General features: G+C 47.2%; 1 protein-coding gene across 11 annotated transcripts in view; it reads right to left on the bottom strand.

The window, feature by feature from the left end:
• Nucleotides 1-21,430, bottom strand: part of ADD3 (adducin 3) — a 455,953-nt gene that overhangs the window by 129,435 nt on the left and 305,088 nt on the right. For all 11 annotated transcript variants that reach the window (XM_078643745.1, XM_078643752.1, XM_078643750.1 and 8 more), the window contains 3 exons: nucleotides 19,896-20,039; nucleotides 19,661-19,759; nucleotides 11,048-11,230 (listed from right to left, as the gene is read on the bottom strand). In XM_078643745.1, the coding sequence (XP_078499871.1) occupies nucleotides 11,048-11,230; nucleotides 19,661-19,759; nucleotides 19,896-20,039 (426 nt within the window). The remainder of the gene's footprint in view (nucleotides 1-11,047; nucleotides 11,231-19,660; nucleotides 19,760-19,895; nucleotides 20,040-21,430) is intronic.

Raw genomic sequence — 21,430 nt, 5'->3', positions numbered from 1 at the left:
TCCCCAGCCGGAAAGCGATGCGTCCACAGTCAAGATTATCTGAGGAATTGGCTCTAGGAATGGTCGTCCTTTGGAAAGGTTTTTGGTGTTCCACCACTGCAGAGAGCGAGGAGTCCAACGGTCTACCAACACTAGGTCTGTCAATTGACCTTGAGCTCGGTTCCATTGACGTGATAAGCATTCTTGTAACAGACACATTTTCAAGTGCCCCAAGTCTTGCATGGGGCACTATGAAAATGCAAGAGGCCATCATGCCTATGAGTTGCATGAACACTCGTGCTGGAAGGGAGTGTTGTAGCTGAAACTTTGTTAGAAGAGTTTGCATGCTGGCTATCCTTGCTGGAGTGGGATAAGCTAGCGCTTTTGAGGTATTTATTGTGGCACCGAGGTACTGTTGTACTTTGGATGGTTGTAGATGGTACTTGGTGTGGTTTATTGTGAACCCCAAGTTGTGAAGCAGTTGTATCATGGCAAAAGTGTGTTCCACGCATTGGTTGTATGAGCTGGCTTTTATGAGCCAGTCGTCGAGGTACGGGTAGACATGGAGGTGCGGTCTTCGTAAATGCGCTGTCACTACTGCTAAGCATTTTGGTGAATACTCTTGGTCTGAGGTCTAGAATAGGCCTTGGAGAGCTGTCCTTTTTTGGAATTAGAAAATATAGAGAGTAAACCCCCTTGTTTTGTTGGTGCAGAGAAACTGGTTCTATTGCACTTTTTTGTAGCAGAGATACTAGTTCTTGCTTTAACAGTGATAGATGTTCTTGCGACATAGGACCCTGTTTGGGTGGTATGTTTGGGCGGGTAGATGTTAGTTCTAGACAGTAACCTGACTGAATAATTTGTTGCACCCACCTGTCTGATGTGATGTTGGTCCAGGCAGGAAGGAATTGTTGCAGTCTTCCCCCCACAGGAGTGGAATGTTGGGGGGGAAGGGGAGGTAAGTCATTGGGTAGGGTTAGAGGTAGAGCGGGAGTTGTTGGTTTTGCCTCTACCTTTGTTTTTGTTACCCCTGTAACCCCCTCTCTGGAAGCCCTTAGTGAATGTGGATTGGCTAGGGGGTTTGTAAGATGGAGGGACTTTTCGAGGAGTAGCCTCTAGTGTTGCCTCTGTATGATGAGCAACGAAAAGAACGTCTGGGAGCTTGAATCTGCAAGGCTCCCATATATTTTGCTGTATCGGTGTCCTTTTTCATCTTTTCTAAAGACGCGTCAACATTTGGGCCAAACAAATGTGTCTCATCAAATGGCTGATTAAGGATGGAGTTTTGTACCTCAGGTTTAAAACCTGAGATACGTAGCCAAGCATGTCTACGTAGAAGGGTGCTGGTATAGATTGCCCTTGAGGCGGTATCTACAGCATCTAGGGCACAACGAATGGAAGAAAACAAGTTACTTACCTGTAACTAAGGTTATCCAGTATTGGTATCTTTCATAGATTCACATGCCTGAATCATTCCCCGTCGTCGAGGCGGGAGTCCCACGGTAAAAATATATACAATAGCAGTGCCTAAAAATTTCTTGTAGTAGGCTGGAAAAGCCTAAAGGCCTAACTAGGCCTCAAAACTTAGCAGCCTATCTACATCATTATGTAAAAAGACCTGAAATAGTAGCCTCAGCCAATCAGCTGTCCTCACCCTCTAGAACCTTCCCAGCCCAGGCAGTTCTCCTCGGATTTTCCCAGCACAAGTGAGAATGAGTATCCATAAAACAGAACTGCCGTGCCGGGGAGGAGGGTGGGTGCATGTGAATCTATGAAAGATACCAATACTGGATAACCGTAGTTACAGGTAAGTAACTTGTTTTCTAATCCAGTATTGGGGTATCTTTCATAGATTCACATGCCTGAATCAGAGTAGCAAGCAGTGACATCATGTCTGTCGTTAGAGGAAGGTGGGAGACAAAATAAACCATATATATCCCCACACAACCAGGAAGGTAATAGAGCACAAACTTGTTAACATAACATATGCATCAAAACCTTCATAAGTACATTATATATATATATGACAGCTTTTGAAAATGCTAAAACATCATAATGAAAACATATGCTTCAAACAGGCAAATGAAGAATAAAAGACTGTAAAAAGTCTAACCTTAGTGAAGAAGATGCTGCAGTACCGCTTCTCCAACTGCTGTATCATCATGAACTGCCGACTGAAGACAGTAAAGCTTGGTAAAAGTGTGCACACTTTTCCACGTAGCAGCTCGGCAAATGTTCTCCAGCGTCACTCCAGCGAAAAGGGCCGTTGACGCTGACATTGTTCTGGTGGAATGCGCTTTGACCTTTCTTGTTAAAGGTGTGTTGGCTTTGTCATGACAGAATATAATCGTAGAAGACAACCATCTAGCTATAGTTGCCTTCGTTACAGCTTGACCCAAGGTGGCTCGACCATAAGCAACAAAAAGTTGATTAGATTTGCGGATGTCCTTTGTTTTTTGAAGAAAAAACATTAGGCACCGTTTCACATCCAGAGAATGTAAAACTTTCTCTGCTGAAGTTTTAGGATCCGGGAAAAAAGTTTTGAGTTTGACCGGTTGATTGATGTGGAATTGAGTTGGTACTTTTGGAATGAATTTTGGGTTAGTTCGAAGCTTCACAAAGTCTTTGGAGAATTGTAAGAAAGGCTGTGTAATAGTGAAGGCCTGTATCTCACTGACTCTGCAGGATGAAGTGAGAGCCAGTAAGATAGCCACTTTCCAAGTTAGAAACTTTAGATCCGCCTTGTGAATAGGTTCAAAAGGTCTTTTTAGAAGTTGAGAAAGAACAATATTAAGATCCCACTCAAGAGGAGGAGGACGAACTGGTGGAGAAGCTCGGAACAGCCCCTTAAGGAATTGCTTGATCAAAGATGACGAACATAAGGATGGTTTGTTGGAACTCTTCCTGAACCTGGAGATCGCCGCCAGATGCACCTTAATGGATGAAAAAAACAGTCCAGCCCTAGCCAAAGACAGCAGATATGGAAGGATGGCTTCAGGGGGAGCTTGAAGTGGATGAACATTATTTTCTTCACACCATGAGCAGAATCGTTTCCACTTAAAACGATAGGTCTTGATGGTACTTTGAGCACGGGCTTGCGATAAGATCGCCCTGCAGTCTGAGGAGATGTTAACATCCTTGAACTCTAGGAAGTCAGGAGCCAAGCGTGCAAGTGCAGTGATTGAGGATCAGGATGTTGGATCTGGCCTCCCTCCCTTGTTAACATTGACACTGTCGGGTTGAGACGAAGTGGAGGCTGCTGAGATAGCAGAAGGAGCTCCTGAAACCAAAACTGCCTTGGCCAACGTGGAGCAATGAGGATGAGAGTGCAATGTTCCCTCTTCATCTTTTGCAGTACCTTCGGAATGAGCGGAATCGGAGGATAAGCTTACGCAAATATTCCGGACCATCTCATCAAAAGGGCATTTCCCCTTGACCCCTGTTGAGGAAACCTGCTGGCATAAAAGAGGCATTTGCTGTTCTGCTGCGTGGCGAACAAATCCAGCGTTGGTGTTCTCCATGTTTGAAAGATCTTCTCTACTTGATGTTGTTCGAGCTCCCATTCGTGACAGCCCGTGAAAGCTCTGCTGAGGTTGTCGGCTAGAGAGTTCTGGACGCCTTGCACATGTTCCGCTCTGAGGGATATGCCGTGGCGTAGGGCCCATTCCCACATCTCCTGAGCCTCCAGCGACAGGGTAAGATTTTGTTCCTCCCCACTTGATATAGTACATGCTGGTGGTATTGTCCGTACGCACCAGCACGGACGAATTCGCAATCCTTGGAAGGAAGGCCTGCAGGGACAGAAAAATGGCCCTCAGCTCTAGGCTGTTGATGTGTTTCTGCCGGTACTGACGAGACCATCGTCCCTGGATCTGAAGGTCCTGAAGGTGACCTCCCCAACCTTCCATGGAAGCGTCCGTAGTTAGGGTGAACTCTGGAATGTCTTGGAGAAAGGTGAGGCCTGGTGGCAAATTGTGCGCCTTCGACCACCAAAGAAGGGCTTGCTTCATTTTGGTAGTTACTTTGATGCGGTCGTCGAACGATCCCTCGACTTGTCTCCACTGGCAAAGTAACTCCTCCTGTAACGGTCTCATTCTGAGTCTCGCCATAGGGATGAGGCGGATTGCAGAGGAGCACATCCCTAGAAGGGAAGCAAATTTCCGAACTGAAAGTGACCTTCTTGCAAATATTTGTTTTGCTAGTTTTAATAGTTTGTTCTGCCGCTCCTGAGTCAAGAACGCCTTGCACTGGCATGTGTTCAAGACCGCCCCTAGAAAGGTCAACTCCTGACGAGGTTGAAGCTGAGATTTCTTCGAATTGAGAGTCAGACCCAGATTCGAGAAGAGGGAGAGGGAACTCCTGACCGCTTCCATTGTGGAGTTTTTCGATGGTCCTTTTAACAGCCAATCGTCGAGGTATGGAAAAACTTGTATTCCCTGGGACCTCAACATTGCTGCCACTGGGGCTAAACATTTGGTGAAGATTCTGGGGGCCGATTTGAGGCCAAATGGAAGAACTTTGAACTGAAAGTGGACGCCAGCCACTTGAAACCTTAGGTATTTGAGGTGTTTTGGGTGAATAGGGACGTGGAAGTAGGCGTCTTGCAGATCCAGAGTAGCCATAAAGTCCCCTTTGTTGAGACAATTCAGAATGTCCGTCAACGTTACCATGCGAAAACTCTGTTTCTTTAGATATTTGTTGAGTTTGCACAGATCCAGTATTGGACGCCACTCTTCCGAAGTTTTCTCTACGAGGAAGAAGCGAGAATAAAATCCTTTCCCTTTCTGAGCAGGAGGAACTCGTTCTATCGCATTCTTGTGTAGCATCTTTAAGGCTTCTTTGAAGAGTAAGTGAAGACGAGGGGGAGGCGGACCCCTGGGCGGCGTTGTTGGTGGCTTCTGTAAAAACTCCAGAGTGTGTCCATTTCTGACAAGATCCAGGACCCACTGATCCGAAGTTATTGTCCGCCATTGTTGGTAAAAGGCGGAAATTTTGGCGCCCACGGGAAGGGAAGGATGAACGGCTGACGTCCGGCAAAGCTCATTGGCGCTTGTTGGAATCACGCCCTTGATTGTTCGAGCGTTGTTTCCCTCCTTGACGAGAGAAAGATCCAGAGGCAGGCTAGAGGTTTGATAGTACGGTTGTTTGTACTGAGATTGGTATTGGCGATTTTGCTGGTTGGAATAGTTACCCCTGGAGGAGTAACCACGGCCTCTTGCTCCTCTAAAGGACCCCCTCTTGTATTGCAGGGTACCAAGGGATTTAGCTGTCTCTGTATCTGTCTTTATTGCCAGCAAAGCGTCATCGATGTGTTTTCCAAAAAGTGAATCTCCATCGTACGCCATGTCCAAGATTTTTGTTTGGACTTCAGGCCTGAAGGTGGTAGCCCGGAGCCAACCTTGACGCCTAAGTACTGCTGCTCCTGCCAATTGTCTGAAGTTGGTGTTCGAAATATCAAGGGCACAATCAATGATTTCCGATGCCCTTTCTCCCTCCAGTACGATCCTGCGCACCTCTTGTTGATGATCCTCAGGGATCAAATCAAGGTATTCAGACAGATCGGACCACATCTGCCTATCGTAAAGGGCCAGGATAGCTAAGGAATTAGCAGCTTTAATGGAGGCTGCTGCATTTGCAGAGCACTTCTTTCCAATGGCATCCAGTCTCCTGCCTTCCTTGTCAGGTGGTGTTGAAATGGGAACAGAAGGATTCTTGGACTTCTGCTGTGCAGCCTGGGATATGACAGAGTCTGGGCGAGTGTGACCTATTAAACAAGATGGAGTATCCGATGGTGCTCGATACTTTTTCTCTATTCATGGAAGGACTGCAGGAATGGAAGCAGGCGTTTATGATTTTGAGGCCCTCCTTCCATATATATTCAATAATGGGGATAGCCCTGGTAACTCTGCGATATCCTTTTAAAGTCATGCAAAAAGCAGTCAGACTGCTCCACTGTGACAGTCAATTCAAATCTATTAGCTGCACGTTGCATAATATTGTGAAATCCGCCAATATCCTCAGGACGAGAATTTGAAGGGCGGGGCGCAGGCGGTGAAGGCATAGGAATGACATAATCCTCCCATGGATCTATAGGTGTATTATCTGGCAATTCGCCCTCTTCCCTGCCATCATCGTCATCATGAGAAGTATCCGTGTCATGTTGAGGTGGAGGACCAGTATCCTGTCTTGGGGACAATGATGCCCGCGGGGACGGAGGCCTTGGCAAATGAACTGGGGTAGCCGGCACCACAGGTGAAACCGGAGTTGGAGGAAATCTCTGGCGATAGTCGGCCAACATTGCTTGTAAATCCTGAATTAAAGTAGATGGCAGGTGAGTAGTGTCCTCTGATAGATGAGGCCTGGCATGGGGTGATTGATATGGTGTCGACAAATCCTCATGCGCATATTGACCATGGTCATCATCCTCATCGTCCTCCTGATATTTGATATTTAATTGAGACGGGTGACGGGCAATCCCAAAAGGACCCTCATCCTCTTCACTGTCATCTGAATCTTCCTCCACATACGTCTTCAAAAGGTGTGATGGTAAGAGTGGAGAAATGTGGGAATAATCTCGCTGATACGTTTTCATTTGAAAATGCGTATATTGGACTTTCGTAGGGGTAGAACTGGGCAACAGATGAGCAGATGCCACTGCTGTCGTCGTAGTCGATGACGATGAAGCCATTGGTATCAGATGCTCCGTAGACGGAACCGTCGATGGCTTGTCCGTTGACGAAACTAATGATTTTGCCGTTGACGGGGTCGTCAATGGTGTCTTCGTCGATGAGGCCGTCGATGGTGTCTTCGTCGACGAGTCCTTAGTCGACGAGGGTGTCGAAGGTTTCTTGGTCGACACGTCCTTCGTCGACGAGAGCGTCGTTGGTGTCTTAGTCGACGACGATGATGGTTTCGTCGACTGGATTGTCGTCGACGGGCCGGAAGTCTTGGTAGACGGGGCCGTCGTCGACGACGGGACAGTCGGTAACTTGGTTTTCGTCGTCGAAGACTTCACAGGTGATGACAAAATCTTTAAAGACATCAGAGGTGAGGTAATAGCTGAAGTGTTTTTGAGGAAAAAAGCCAAAAAACTGAGTAGGCACTCAGGGAGACTCCCTTACACACGAAGTGCGGTGAAAATCTGAGGAGAACTGCCTGGGCTGGGAAGGTTCTAGAGGGTGAGGACAGCTGATTGGCTGAGGCTACTATTTCAGGTCTTTTTACATAATGATGTAGATAGGCTGCTACGTTTTGAGGCCTAGTTAGGCCTTTAAGCTTTTCCAGCCTACTACAAGAAATTTTTAGGCACTGCTATTGTATATATTTTTACCGTGGGACTCCCGCCTCGACGACGGGGAATGATTCAGGCATGTGAATCTATGAAAGATACCCCAATACTGGATAAGTATTAGTAATATTTTTACCTTCCTGTATAAGTTCATTGGCCCTATTTTTGTATTTGTCTGGTAGATGCTGCATTATGGACTCTAGTTCATCATAATGTGCCCTGTCATATTTGGCCAGCAACGCTTGGGTGTTGGCAATGCGCCAGATGTTAGCTGCTCTTTTACCGGAGGTGTCAAGTAGCTTGGATTCTTTGTCTGGTGGTGAGGCCTCACCTGATTTCTGAGAATTAGCACGTTTACGTTCATTAGACACTACTAAGAGTCTAATGGTGCTGGACCTTTAATATAGACTGGATCTGTAGGGGCAGCTTTATATTTTTTCTCAATGCAAGGATTGAGGACCCTAGCCCTGACAGGGTCTTTAAAAACCTCTGTTGCGTGTTTGATGACACCCTTAAGCATTGGCAAAATGGCAGTAGACCGTGTGTTATCAAAAGTGTCTAGTAGGAAATCTTCTTCCACCGCATCGGTGTGTAAGTCCACCCCATGATATTGGGCAGCTCTTTGGACTAGTAGGTTAAAACCTATAATGTCCTCTGGTGGGGAAGGCCTAGAAGGGTATATATTGTCTTGTGGGACATAAGGCACATCAGGGGTGTTGTAATCATCCCTTGGCTTAGGTGACTGAGGGGGACTATTGGTCCCTGCTGGGTCATGTGCACCCCCACCTGTGTCAGAGTCTGTGTCTACATCATCGTCTGGATTAGAGGATGGTGTAGGTGAATGGTGAGGTGGAGGAGGTGTAGGAGGAGGAACAGTATGGGGAGGTGGTGGAGAAGGGACCCTTAATGGAGAGGTTGCAATGTCTCTCTTCTTTGGAGGAGGAGGAGGTGCTGGCGCATCAAGTGGTCTCTTCATGGAACTTAGAGTCAATTGACCAGTCTTAGGATCCTTTACAAGAGTTTTTTTGGTAGGATCAGGTGTGAAACGTTCCTCTGAATAGGGCAGATCCTTCGGTGTTGAGCATTTCGGCACCGAGTCGGTAGCTGGTTTTGGTTTAGAAGTGTGCCCTTTTGAAATGTCCTTTACCGGAACCTGTTTCTTCGGTTCCGGATGTTTTTTCGGTTCCGGATGTTTTTTCGGTTCCGGATGTTTTTTCGGTTCCGAAGCGTGTTCTTGAGCTTTAGGCGGTTTTTTAGTCTGCTCCGAATGCGGTTTCGGCATCGATGAGCCGCTCCCAGTCTTTGGCGCTGTGTGCTTAGGTGTCTGAGCAACGGTCGGTGTGGTTGAGGAAGATGGATTTTTCTTCGGTGTCGGTATAGGATCGGCACTGGGGATAGGCTGGCTCGAGCCCGAGCCGCCTGAAGGCTTAATGGCCTTCTTTACCTGGCCCGAAGGCGGGGCATGGGAAGCAGTCTCTTGTGCGCACCAGGGCCCGAAGGGGAGGGTGTGCCCAAAGACTTTTTAGAGGGTGTCGAGGAAGGGTTGGGCTCGACAATCTTACTTACAACCCGTTGAGCTGGAGTGACTTCCACGTCGTCCGAGTCTACGGCGTCTGAGGAGCTGGTACTCTCTTCGGCGTGCTGGTGTTCTGGCACGTTGACACCCTCTTCGAAGAGGTCGTCGGGGATCGAAGCGGACGAGCGAGCCATTGTTCTTCGAGCTAGTCGGTCCCGGATCGTCTTCTTGGAGCGGAAGGAGGCACAAGCGGAACAGGCTTTGGCCTCGTGCTCCGGTGAAAGGCAAAGGTTGCACACTTCATGTAGGTCGGTGTGGGGATACTTCGACCCACATCGAGGAAATTTTTTGAATGGCATCCTTTCCATGAGCCAGAAATTAAGGCCTAGGTAGGCCCGAAGGCCTTCGTCGACGACCGGAATCGAAGACTTTGAAGTGGTAAAGAACCGCGTCGATGTGGAGCGCGATCAAAACAATACCTTTGAACTGGGTGAGGATTGCGCTCCGAAGGAAATTTGGTTCCAAACCAGAGGGCAGGAAACACATCCAAGCCCGATGGCGGAAAAAAATCAATCTGGGAATGGAGCCGATGCCCAAGCGCCATAGTGGTCCAAACCAGAGGGCAGGAAACACATCCAAGCCCGATGGCGGAAAAAAATCAATCTGGGAATGGAGCCGATGCCCAAGCGCCATAGTGGTCCAAAGGAGGACTCACCTATCTTGTGACTTCCAAAGAACTTTTCAGGACAACAACAAACTGCAAACATCCGGGCCCAACACTAGGTGGGGATCTATGCACAGTGTGCAATCTGCAGCTCCTATGCCTCGAACATGCAATTCCCCGACAACTGGAGGGTGGGGTGGGAGGGCGCAGTGAGGGTCTTGTGGTTCTATATTCTTGCTTGTACTCCTAGCTCCATTCTCTGGTTCTGTGTCAGGCTCTGAACTTAGATTGGAGCTGGCTTCCGAGCTATATTCCAAAGTTGAACACTGTTCACGTGCTCTTTTGTCCTGTCCTGTGCTGCCTGATAGTCTCTGGTGCCGTAAGTTGTCAAATAGACGTGCAAAAGTGTATATCTGGCCTCTCCCATAGTCCAGTCCATCCCTGATGAATTTGGTGGAGTTTCTGTCTCTGATGGTCTGTTCATGCTTTTTTAATATTACATTTAGTTCCTTTTCAAATTTAGTGAGATCTTCCAGTCTCGCCATTTTGCCTTTTTCCTTTTCCACCATTTAAATTTCATCCAAGATTTTCTCACGGTCCTGTTTGGCGTACTTCACCAAAACTCTCATCATGTTGTGCAATGAATCTGCACCGTTTACTGCCCACTCCTGGAGCATTTCAGGCTAGGGGTTTTCAAAGGTTGGGCAATTAATACTCTCAGGCCCCTCAGGACTCTTCCTACTGCCAAGTACTTTTCTAGAGCTTTTACTTCCCACCATTTAGATACTTCGGTTCGCTTCAGTTTCTCCAATCTGCGCATCTGTGTTTATACAGTTAATTCCGGTGCTGATATTCCCGGTCTTCTATTACGACCGCTCGTGTTGACAGCTTTCTCATCACGTTTGCTGCTTCCTCTCGCTCCTTAATCCAGTTATCCATTTTGCTCCCCCTACTCAATACTAAAAACACTCACTGAAAGTTTTCAGCTTTTTTCAGCACATAAGCCGCTCCCCACCGGATTAGCCTTTCCGGTACCTCTCCCTGCAGTTTCTTAATAAAGGACCTGCCTTTCTCGGCAAAGGGCTTACCCTTTCACAGGCGTCCTCCTGTAAATATATTTTTTCTGCTCCTTCTTTTGAGTAGGAGTGACAATGGGCATAGTGGAGAAAAACATAATATGGCAATTCAACATGCAACACAGAGCTGTTTTATCTGTCCACCATTGGCCAATACAATTTCCTAGTCCTTACATGAGTCTGCCCTCCTTTCCGCTTGTCCAAGCCTGTCTCTTCATCACAATGTTGGCAGTGGACAAAGGTGAAGCAGTACTGGCTTGCTTCAGGCTCATGTTGTATACCTCAAGAATGGCAAGGTCAGGTAATGGGTAAATAATAGCTATCGAGAGTGGGGACTTGGATGGTGGAGGGGTCATGTGCAGAGGAGTCGCAAATGCTATAATAAAAAGGTGTTCAGGAGCTTTCATTCTACACCCGTCATGTAACAGCACAAGACACCTGTTGGCCTGCCTACTTTCAAGCAAAATCAACAGCTAATCCTGACAAAATACCAGCAATTACTGATTTTACCTTTGTACACTTACAAGGTTATCCAGCATACGCATGAGTGCCTCAAACTCCAGCTCACCCACTTTCCATTTCTGCTGAGACGCCATATTAACACCTCCTCCTCCAGTTGCTGCTAGATTGTGTGTGAGTGACTTGTACTTCTCAAAGTCAAGCATGAGAAGATTGTCAATGCCACCAGCACCGGACAAGGCATGAACCTGGAATATACGAAAACAACCATAAGTTTTAACATTTCTATGGAAAACAAGAATAATAAAATAAGGATTACAAACTAACATCATATCCCTCTAGACTACGAGGTGCAAAGAACAGATGAAGAGCATCACTGTGTGTAGAGCAATATTCATGTTCAAGAAACTGACAGTCACAAACCCTAACCTAACCAATGAAATGTACATTCTAATTATAATGTGATCATTCCAAATATGTAAATCAGCAAATATTTTGGGTAAGTAATATTACTTTAAGGTGTAGTATAATAAAATGATCTGGTATTCTACATGAGCCAACCTATTCAAACAAAGCATTTAATTTATCCGCCTGTAATTTCGTTATATCGTGGATATTGTATTTCATAGTTTTTATTCTATGCTAAACGCTCACAACAACCAGATAAACCTTGGGTCAACACTGTGTGAAATGCTATGACGCTTTGACGAAAACTTCAGTCTTGTATTCAACAGCACAGACATTTTACATAGTCTGGTATCAAGGTGCTCACAATAGCACTATCCACTTACAAACACACCAAACATCGAAATCACATAAGGCAGATCATTGTAAAAACATTAAATACAGAAGAAGATATGTCACAATTTGATATATTTTCACCACACTATCCAAGAATCTACAAAGGAACCCATTAAGCAGTCCGGACAGGTCAGAAGACGACAATCATGGTTGCCCATTCACAGGCTGCCCACACATTGTGACAAGGTGGGCAAAGGCATACCAAAAAAGCCCAGATGTCACTGAAACAACTTTGTAAAAACTCCTGCCACACTTATCAAACACTACTACAACCGTCATGCACCAATCAGGCTGAAAGGGAAAGACTGAACTACTTCAAAGAAACAGTTGGAGAAAAACCCAAAACTGTAGGAACTTGGTGTGCTCTCGATTTTGTTTTTCAAATGAATTGTCACAACTGCAAAGACCTTCAAACACAGCGCAGTAATAAGACCAAACAGGGAAGAAGGGGGTTGGTCTAGACGCATAGAACAAACCTTGTCAATGCCTTATAGCTGGCATCCACACCCATTTGAACCCCCTACATTAAACTATCAGTCACCAGGACAGCATTAGCAATTTGAAAATAGCAAAGCATACTAAACTTCTGATGGTACCTATGTCTAAGAGTTTGAGTGAAGTGCCTAAAATAAACACAGTCAATATAGGTGGATCTTTACTAAATCAGTCCAATTAAAGACTGGAAAATCATGCAAGAGGTTGCATTATGATGGCAACTAAAGAGTGGTAAAAGTTCCAGAGTAGGGGAAAACAAAAGCCCTGGCCTGTAAGCACCGGAGTATCACGTTGGAGATGGCAATCTTGTGACTGAATGGACTTCCTTCCCAAATCATAGAGATTGATGGGATTGTTGTGTAACAGGCTTGTGCTTAGTATGGTTATCACCACACTCACCCTGAGCAGTATTCGTAGACATGTCATGATCTGGACATCACAAAGTATCTAAATCCTTACCTGCATTCACCTATGCCCTTGATCTTGCATCCAGAGTCACTTATGGCTATTATGTCCTTTACAAACCCTAAACCTATAGAGACCTTGCACACAAACTGACGTGAATTTCAATACCCCGGAACCACAGTGAATAGGGCCAAAGAACAAGTTACTCACCTTTGGTAACAATATTTCTGTAAAAGACTATATTAGTTATAGATTCCTTACCTTCGAATTAACCCCAGGCGTCAGACTGGATCCAGGGAATTTTTTCTCATCAGTACCCCTGCGCGTCGGAAGGTGGCGTCAGTCGCCTTCGCGTTCTTCATCAGCTCATGATCGGTGGGATGACGTTGAGGTATCTACTTAGACACTGCCCAAGCGCGCTGATGTCAGTTCTTTAAATGACATCCCACGTCAGAAGCGCAGATCCATGCAAGACACTGACCACTGGTGCATAAACCTAGGGTCCTGAAAGGGAGTCTCTTACTCTAGAAGTCAGTTCACTGAACTGGGAGGATGGTTAGGGCGGTCATCTATAACTAATGTATGAATCTAACAGATATATTGTTACCAAAGGTAAGTAACTTGTTCATCTGAAAGAGACTATTAGTTATAGATTTCTTACCTTAGAAAAGATACCCCACCAACACCAACCCCGGAGGTGGGTCTGTGAACTAAGTTCACACTAGAAAATCCTGGAGAGTTCACACTAGAAAATCATGGAGAACAGAACGGCCAATGAAGCAGTCTCTCCGGACTGGACTATCCAGGCATTTATGCTTAGTGAACGTGTGCAGTGATGCCCACGTGGCTGCCTGACGATGTCACCAAGGGGGACTCCACGTCCCAAAGCAGTAGTGGCTGCCGTTGCCCTGGTGGAATGGGCGCGCAGTCCTATCGGAGACTCCTGTTTCGCTTAGGAGCAGCAGATCTTAATGCAAAGGACGACCCATCGAGAGATGGGTCTGTTTTTGTACAGCCTGACCTTTGTTGGCACCCACATTGCCAACAAAGAGTTGATCGTCCACCCGGAATTGTTTAGGCGATCCAAATAAAAGGATAATGCACGTTTTGGATCCAGACGGTGGAGTCTCTCCTCTTCCTTGGAAGGGGGCGGGAAGCAGGTGGGCAAAGTGATGGTCTGTCCTATATGGAAAGAGGTAACCACTTTGGTAAGAAAAGAAGGTCTAGTTTGAAGGACAACCTTGTCAGGATGAACAACAAGGAAAGGAGGTTTAGAAGAAAGCCTTAAGCTCACTCACCCTGCAAGCAGAGGTGATGGCAACCAGAAAAGCAGTCTTTAAGGTCAAGAGTCTGAGAAGACAATTATGTAGTGGCTCGAAAGGAGCAGACATAAGGTAAGTTAGGACCAGGTTCAAGTCCCACTGGGGCATTACGAAAGGAATAGAAGGTGAGTAATGCCCTTAAGAAATTTATTTACAATAGAGGACTTGAAAAGAGAAGGCTGGTCAGAAAGGCGAGGAAAGGCCAAAAAGGCTGAAAGGCAGCCTTTAGGGTGCCCAGAGTAGAGTCCTGCTGGGCCAAAGAAAGAAAGAAGAGGAGAACCTCTTAAAGAGGGACAGAAAGGGTATCCACAGCCTTTGCTGTGCACCATGCCATAAATCTGTTCATCTACAGGTGTATACCGTTTGAGTGGAGGGATGCATGACTGGCAAGATGACATTACAGACTTCGGGAGGAAGGTCAAAAACGGTCAACTGTCACCGCTCAATCTCCACGCAAGGAGGTGGAGGCTAGACAGGTTTGGGTTGAGGACCGTCCCCTGTTGCTGTGACAGAAGATCCTCCCAAAGATGCAGTCTGATCGGAGGATCGACGGCCATGTTCAAGAGCTCGGGACACCAGACTCTTTGTGCCCAATCCGTTAGTCAGACAAATGACTTAGACCTGGTCACGCTTGATCTTCTCCAGCACTCTGGGCAGAAGTGGTATAGGTGAAAAGGCGTATAGAAGGCTGCAATTCCACTCGTGACAAAGCGTAGCCGAGCGAATACCACCTTGGAAATTCCAATGCACAGAATTGCTGACAATGCACGTTCTCTTCGGTGGCGAACAGATCTAACCTAGGCTCTCCCCACTGCTGAAAGAGAACTTGCACCACCTTTGAGTGAAGACGCCATTCGTGATCCATCATGCACAGGCGGCTGAGTTTGTCCGCTCTGGTGTTCAGGGAACCTGCCAGGTGTTGAACCACCAGGAACATGCCCTGATGTTCCAGCCTTGTCCAGAGGCAAAGAGTCTCTTGACATATGAGCCACGACCCCACCCCGCCCTGTTTGTTGCAGTACCACATGGCTGTGGTGTTGTCCATGAACACCTGCACTATTCTTCCTCTGACAGAATGAAGATTTTCACTGCAAGACGAATCGCCTGGAGCTCCAGTAGTTTGATGTGGAGCCCGGACTCCGCCGGCTATCAGAGGCCTCTAATCTCTGCCTCTCCCGTGTAGCTGCCCCATCCCAGAAGTTGGGGATGGGAGAGGGATCTGTGGTTGACCCAATCCTGGTTCGTTAACCACCATTGCAATTGGTGTGCAGGGCCCTCCGAGATCTGGATGATATCGGAAAGATTCCCCTGATGCTGCACCCACTGGAACTTCAAGTCCCACTGCACAGCCTGCATATGCCACCTGGCATTGTCCACCAGCAGGATGCAGGAGGCCATGACGCACAGCAGCCTCAAGGTCAATCTCATCAAAACCCAGGATAGAGGCTGAAACATTGGTATCATAGCCTGAATATCCCAGACTCGCTGAGCAGGAGGATAAGCCCAAAACTGCGCTGTATCCAGAACTGCTCAGATGAAAAGGAGCTTCTGAGAGGGAATCAGGTGCAACTTTGGCACATTGATAGGAAACCCCAGCGAATGCAGGAGGTCCGCCGTTGTCTGGAGGTGGGAGACGACCGCCTGGGGCGAGCCCGCCTTTAACAGCCAGTCATCGAGATAGGGGAAGACTGGAACCCCTGATCTGCGCAGATAAGCTGCGACCACCACCATCACTTTTGTGAACACCCGGGGGGAGCTGGTAAGGCCAAAGGGGAGCAGGGTAAACTGAAAATGCTCGTGGCCTACCATGAACCGTAGGGAACGCCTGTAGGCTGGCAGGATGGGAATGTGGAAGTAAGCGTCCTGCAAGTCCAACGCTACCATCCAGTCTCCGTGGTCATGGGCAGACAGGACCTGAGCTAATGTCAACATTTTGAACTTCTCCTTCTGGTGGAAGCGGTTGACGTTGCTGAGATCCAAGATAGGACGCAGGCACCAGAAGTAGTGGGAATAACAACCACGACCTACCTCTGGGAGAGGGACTTCCTCAATAGCTCCCTTTGCCAAGAGAGCTGTAAGTTCCTGATGGAAAAGGGCCAAGTGATCCTCCAACATGCGATGGAGTGTTGGTGGCATGGAGGGAGGGTAGTCGCAAAGGAGAAGGGGTAGCCTCTTCGGACTAGCTGCAAAACCCACCTGTCTGACGGGATGTTGTGCCAGTGGGGGAGGGGATGGCAGATCCTGCCGCCCTCTAGAAGCTTTTGGGACTGCTCCAGCAAAAACTTCGGGTTCATGGCCCGACAGAGCACAACTTCGAGTCGCGGTCGCGCTCCAGGCACCAAAGGCACACCAGGTGCGGGTCCGTGACTGACATCAACTTGTGAAAAGAGTCACAAGGCTTGAAGCTGGTCCGTCGATGGAACATCCCTACGTGCAACAGGAGTCAAACGACTCGAAAAAGAGGTCGATAAAAGTCGAAAAATCACTGGTCAAAAATTGACTACGGGTTCCGCTCTCTCCGGATCTGCGCTAGCTGGTGCAGAAAAAGAAAACTGACGTGCCGCGCAGGTGTGGCATCTAAGTAGATACCGCAACGTCATCTCTGAGATCACGACGCCGAACGCGGAGTCGACAGACGCCACCTACCGACGCACAGGGGTGCTGGTGAGAAAAAATTCTCCAAATTCAGTCAGACGCCTGGAGGTAATTTTAAGGTAGGGAATCTATACCTAATAGTCACTTTTAGATACTGCAGCCAAAGTGTGTGGTGTACAAGTTGGCCACCTTGTCTGCATGTGTCAGGATCAGCTCTGCAACAGGAGAACTTGGACCACCAAAATAACTTTTCCCTTGCCCTTTAAATGTACTGTGGACCCATCACCTCAAAGGAGCAATTCTCTCAAAATTCATAATTGTTAGAGGGGGGAGGTTCCCTGTCGGGCAGGGGTAACTATCTCTGGCCACCCAGGGACCCACCTCCTCTAGGAACGTTGCCGAGTGTTTTAGAGTCTGACCCTCAGGAGAGGGTTAGGCATTTGTAGTTGTGCACAGCAAGCTCTCACCACACCACAAGGAAACACCACACAGTTGTCGATATGAAAACGGGTTCTTTATATCACACTTAATATCAAGTTACCAAAATATATACAAGTCTACTATATACTCCAATAGGGGGTAAGAGTCTGCTGTAGTACGTAGGGACTTCGGGATTGTTCAGTCGGATCTGGTCGGGAGGAGCGAGGGCAGTACTCACAGTCCCAGAGAAGAGGAAGGGGGAACCAAGGCGCACCTCGAGGCTGGCTCCCAATCCTTGAGCCCGGAGGAGATCGTTAGGTGGTCGATTTGAGGCGCTCTCAGCGGGTGGCTCTCAATCCTCGAGCCAGGTACTCCGCTGAGGCCTCCAGTGCGTGGCGTTCCAGATATTCGGCCCGCACCCCCAGGGTCTAGGATGATCTTCCCCGGCACAAAGGACGTGTCGCACCGCTGGTTCGGCTCGTACTCCTCGAGCCGCGGGACACGTGGTTGGGACCGGTGCGATGCGTACCACGTGTACGACTCTTACTCCGCACTGCGATGATTCCTCTAGTCTGCCGGTCCGTGTCGCACCGCTGGCTCGGCTCGTCCTTCTCGAGCTGCGGGACACGCTGATGGGGCGGTGCGAGGCATACCACGTGTACGACTCGTATTCTGCACTGCGATGATTCCTCTAGTCTGCCGGTCCATGTCGCACCGCTGGTTCGGCTCGTCCTTCTCAAGCCGCGGGACACGCTGATGGGGCCGGTGCGAGGCGTACCTAGTGTACGACTTGTCCCCTTCACTTTGATGATTCTTTCAGGCGGAAAAGATGTGGCAAGGTCACCCTCGAGCCGCGACCACGTCAGCAGGGCTCCCTTTAGGTACAAAAGAGTTCCAGTATTTAAATCCAATTCGGTAGAGCCGCAACCACGTCAGCAGGGCTCCCTTTAGGTATCAAAGAGTTCCAGTATTTAAATCCTATTCGGTAGAGCCGCAACCACGTCAGCAGGGCTCCCTTTAGGTATCAAAGAGTTCCAGTATTTAAATCCAATTCGGTAGAGCCGCGACCACATCAGCCGGGCGCACTCCTAATTCCAGGGGAGAAAAGTTCCTCAACACAGGACAACCTCAACACACCAAGTCAGCAGGGCTCCCTTGGCTGAAAGTCCAGAAGAACCGAACCCAGCTGACCGGCCGCCAGTTACAGTCCCTTTTTCTTTGAAGTGCCAGTTGTCATAGGCGGGTCTCTGGTGGGGAATTTAGGGCTTCCTGCCAGCTGGTGTCTTGCCCCTTTGAAGCTTGGTCTCCGGGTTTCCAGACGACCGGCGGGGAGTGGGGCCATCTCTGTGGGATGCCGGAGGTGTGACTGAAACTACTCCACCCCCCTCGTTGAGGAGATGCTTGCTTCTCAGCCTGGCAGAGGCGTTGGTCGTCCAGGCTTTCCTTGGTTCGGGGCCCTGCGTGGGGGATTACTGGTGGGGGGGTTTAAGGAACGGGGGAATCCTACGTTGGGCCTTCCACTGTTCTGCCCTATGATAAGGCTTTAGGAACCCGGGGGATCGTGGGTGCTACGCTCGGGTGTCCCTTCTACATGGGGTCACTGGGGATTGGTGAGGGCAGAGGCCAGGGATACAACAGAGGGGCCTGGCACGGGATACTGCGGGGACACAGGGGCGTCTAGCCTAAAGAGTGGGGCGGCATGTGGGGGGCTAGCAGGGGGGTATCAGGAGACCTACGCCAAGGATGACAGGTCTAACAATAATAATACAACTTTTCCTATAAGTAATATCAATGTGGAACAAGGTTTTTAAAAATGGATAAGAAGCAAGAACCTTCTATGTCTCAGGCAGCGATCAATCAATAGATTCAACTAAAGTGACACACCGCCAATCAGTGACTAAGTCAAAGAGGAATTTCATGAGAGGGCCAGTTAGCTAAGTAAGCAGCAAGAATCAGTACTTTGGCCTCGCGGGGCAATGCACTGTTGACCTCAAAAGTGAAGGCTGACCCATTCATCATCAATGCCTGGGAAAGAAGAACAGTATTCTACTTAACTGACAAATCAGATCAAGACAGTTACTCTGAAACCTGCATAGAGAGTAAAGAGGACGTACCATCAGGCAATATGACTCACTCCACATTACCACATATCTGCAAAGTAGAAAGATCGGCAGAAAGATCTCAACGCAGTAATAATCCTGGCAGCTAATTCTAGCACAAATGAAATAGGAAACACAAGTATGTAACCGTCTCAGGGCAAATCGCTTTCTCTTGCAATGATAATTATACGTAACATTCTTCATCGAGAAGAAACAAAAGCTAGTTTTGTACTCTCGTCTCAGTCAAGTAACCCCAGGCAGCACTTAAAAATAACAAACATCTGAGAGATCGGCTGTCAGACACCTAAGGTTGAGAAATGAGTCATGAAAGTAGACCGTTCACCTGAAGCCAGCCCATCAGGACAGAGCAGTGATCAGATGCTTGGTATCCAAACCATGCTCGACAATCTCACAATACATCAACGGGTCTCTAATTTTAGCTACTTTACTAAAATTGGTAAATGCAGTGCATGCATTCATTTTGGATATTCTTAAAACTAGAATTTGGTCATTGAATCATCTCTAGATCTTAAAATCTCACCTGCACTTCACACGCTAGCTGGGCATTGAAAATGTAGTGAAAAGCTTCCTCTAGTGTTTCTCCTAGAGCTACCACTCCATGGTTCCGCAACACCAGCACCTACCAAACGCAAGAATGGGGTTATTTAAGATATACAAAAGTACGAATGAATCTGATAAGTTGTACAGTACAACAAATTAACCAAATCTACATGAGTTTTTGCAACTATGAACCTGAAATAGGAAAGATAAGGTACCTTGCAACTTGGTCCCAAAACCTTTTGTAGTTGACCTCTCTCTTCTTGTTCATCAAGACATCCCTGGTAATTGTAGTAGGCAATATCTCCCAAGATCATGGCTTCTTGGGATATGGGTAGAATACCACACTTCATCGAGGAAACCTGTTGCAACAAAAACCAGGTAACACTTTAAAATATTGAATATTTGAGTATATAAAAATGGGAACCAACCTAACATCTATTTAGATTCTCTCCTTAACCACTTTGCAGATTCTCATCGGGTTCTCACCTGCTCTCAGCCATCCCAATCCTTCCAGCATTAGCTATTCCTCTGTACCAGAAACGTAATTTTGTTTAATGCAAATACATAATTAAAAAAAACATCCAGCACACCATAAATCCCACCACTAAATCATGATTTCTTGAAGCAAATATGAAACAATTTAATAATTCAATATCATCTCATGAAATTGAATTCTCCAGTCCACATTGGCTATAATTTCTTTTGTTTAAGGTTAAATCAAAGATTGAGGGACGTAGGTGATAAGCAATTAGTCTAGTGATGCCATAAAAAAATAATTAACACAAAACTTCATACATAATATTAAACTGTAGGATTTTAGGATTATAATTTAGTATGGAGTTTTACGTTGTGTTTAGTTGAATCTCGATGCTAGATTCATCTATTTAAACATTAGCAGACTCTTTCTGGAAACCAGTTTCTTACACTTAGCACTGCAAAGAAAGTGTCTGACTCCATTACCTTTCTAGGTCATTAACCAATTACTGATCTTGAATGACTGCTAGATGTCCCATAATATGCCTTTAGGCATGCTTTAGCTTTAATCAAAAGGAGCTTTCGGCATTTCATTAGCTTCATTCCCAAACCTGCTGCACCAGCACAAGGCGGCCGTTACATGAGATATCAAAGCACTTACCAAAAGACCACAAGGTTTATCCGGGTCACAAATGTTTGCAGTCTGTAATAGAACTCGTCACGGTGGCTGACACTGTGGAACAAACCGTGCACTTGGCAGCAACCACACAAATAGTATCAAAGTGAATCTGCGTGTAAGGCGAAGTAGCACAGGCTGAGCAGACTGGCAATGAACATCTGCGCATGCACACCTTCCAGATGCCCTCCTGGTAAATCACAATAAATGCAGTCAGTCTGCCGAGCAGTACATCCCCATGCAGTGTCAGTGCGTCTATGCTTATTTAATGCAGTGGCGTTTGGCCTTGTAACAAAGTGGCACAGTGGAGCTGATGCCACAACTTATTTTGCAACATCCAATGACAAAAGCTTTGTTCTGCCACAAGGTGGTATTTGGCATGAGATCTATATGCAGCAAGCACCCACACCAAAACCAAGCCCCAGACCTAAGTGTAGAAAATAAGGTATTAAGGCTTACCACGGGGAGCTTTTGCAATTCTTCTCAGTTATGTCTGAATATTCCACTATGGCGACAAAGATGATGGCCCTGATAGGGCAAATCACAAACTTTAATGCAGCACAATTTTAACACCCAAGTGGAATACCTCAACAGTCTATG

Source organism: Lissotriton helveticus, chromosome 5_1 (assembly GCF_964261635.1).
Source record: "Lissotriton helveticus chromosome 5_1, aLisHel1.1, whole genome shotgun sequence".
Taxonomy (NCBI): domain Eukaryota; kingdom Metazoa; phylum Chordata; class Amphibia; order Caudata; family Salamandridae; genus Lissotriton; species Lissotriton helveticus.
Note: the sequence above shows the minus strand (reverse complement) of the source record. Positions and strands in the feature narration are given on the sequence as shown.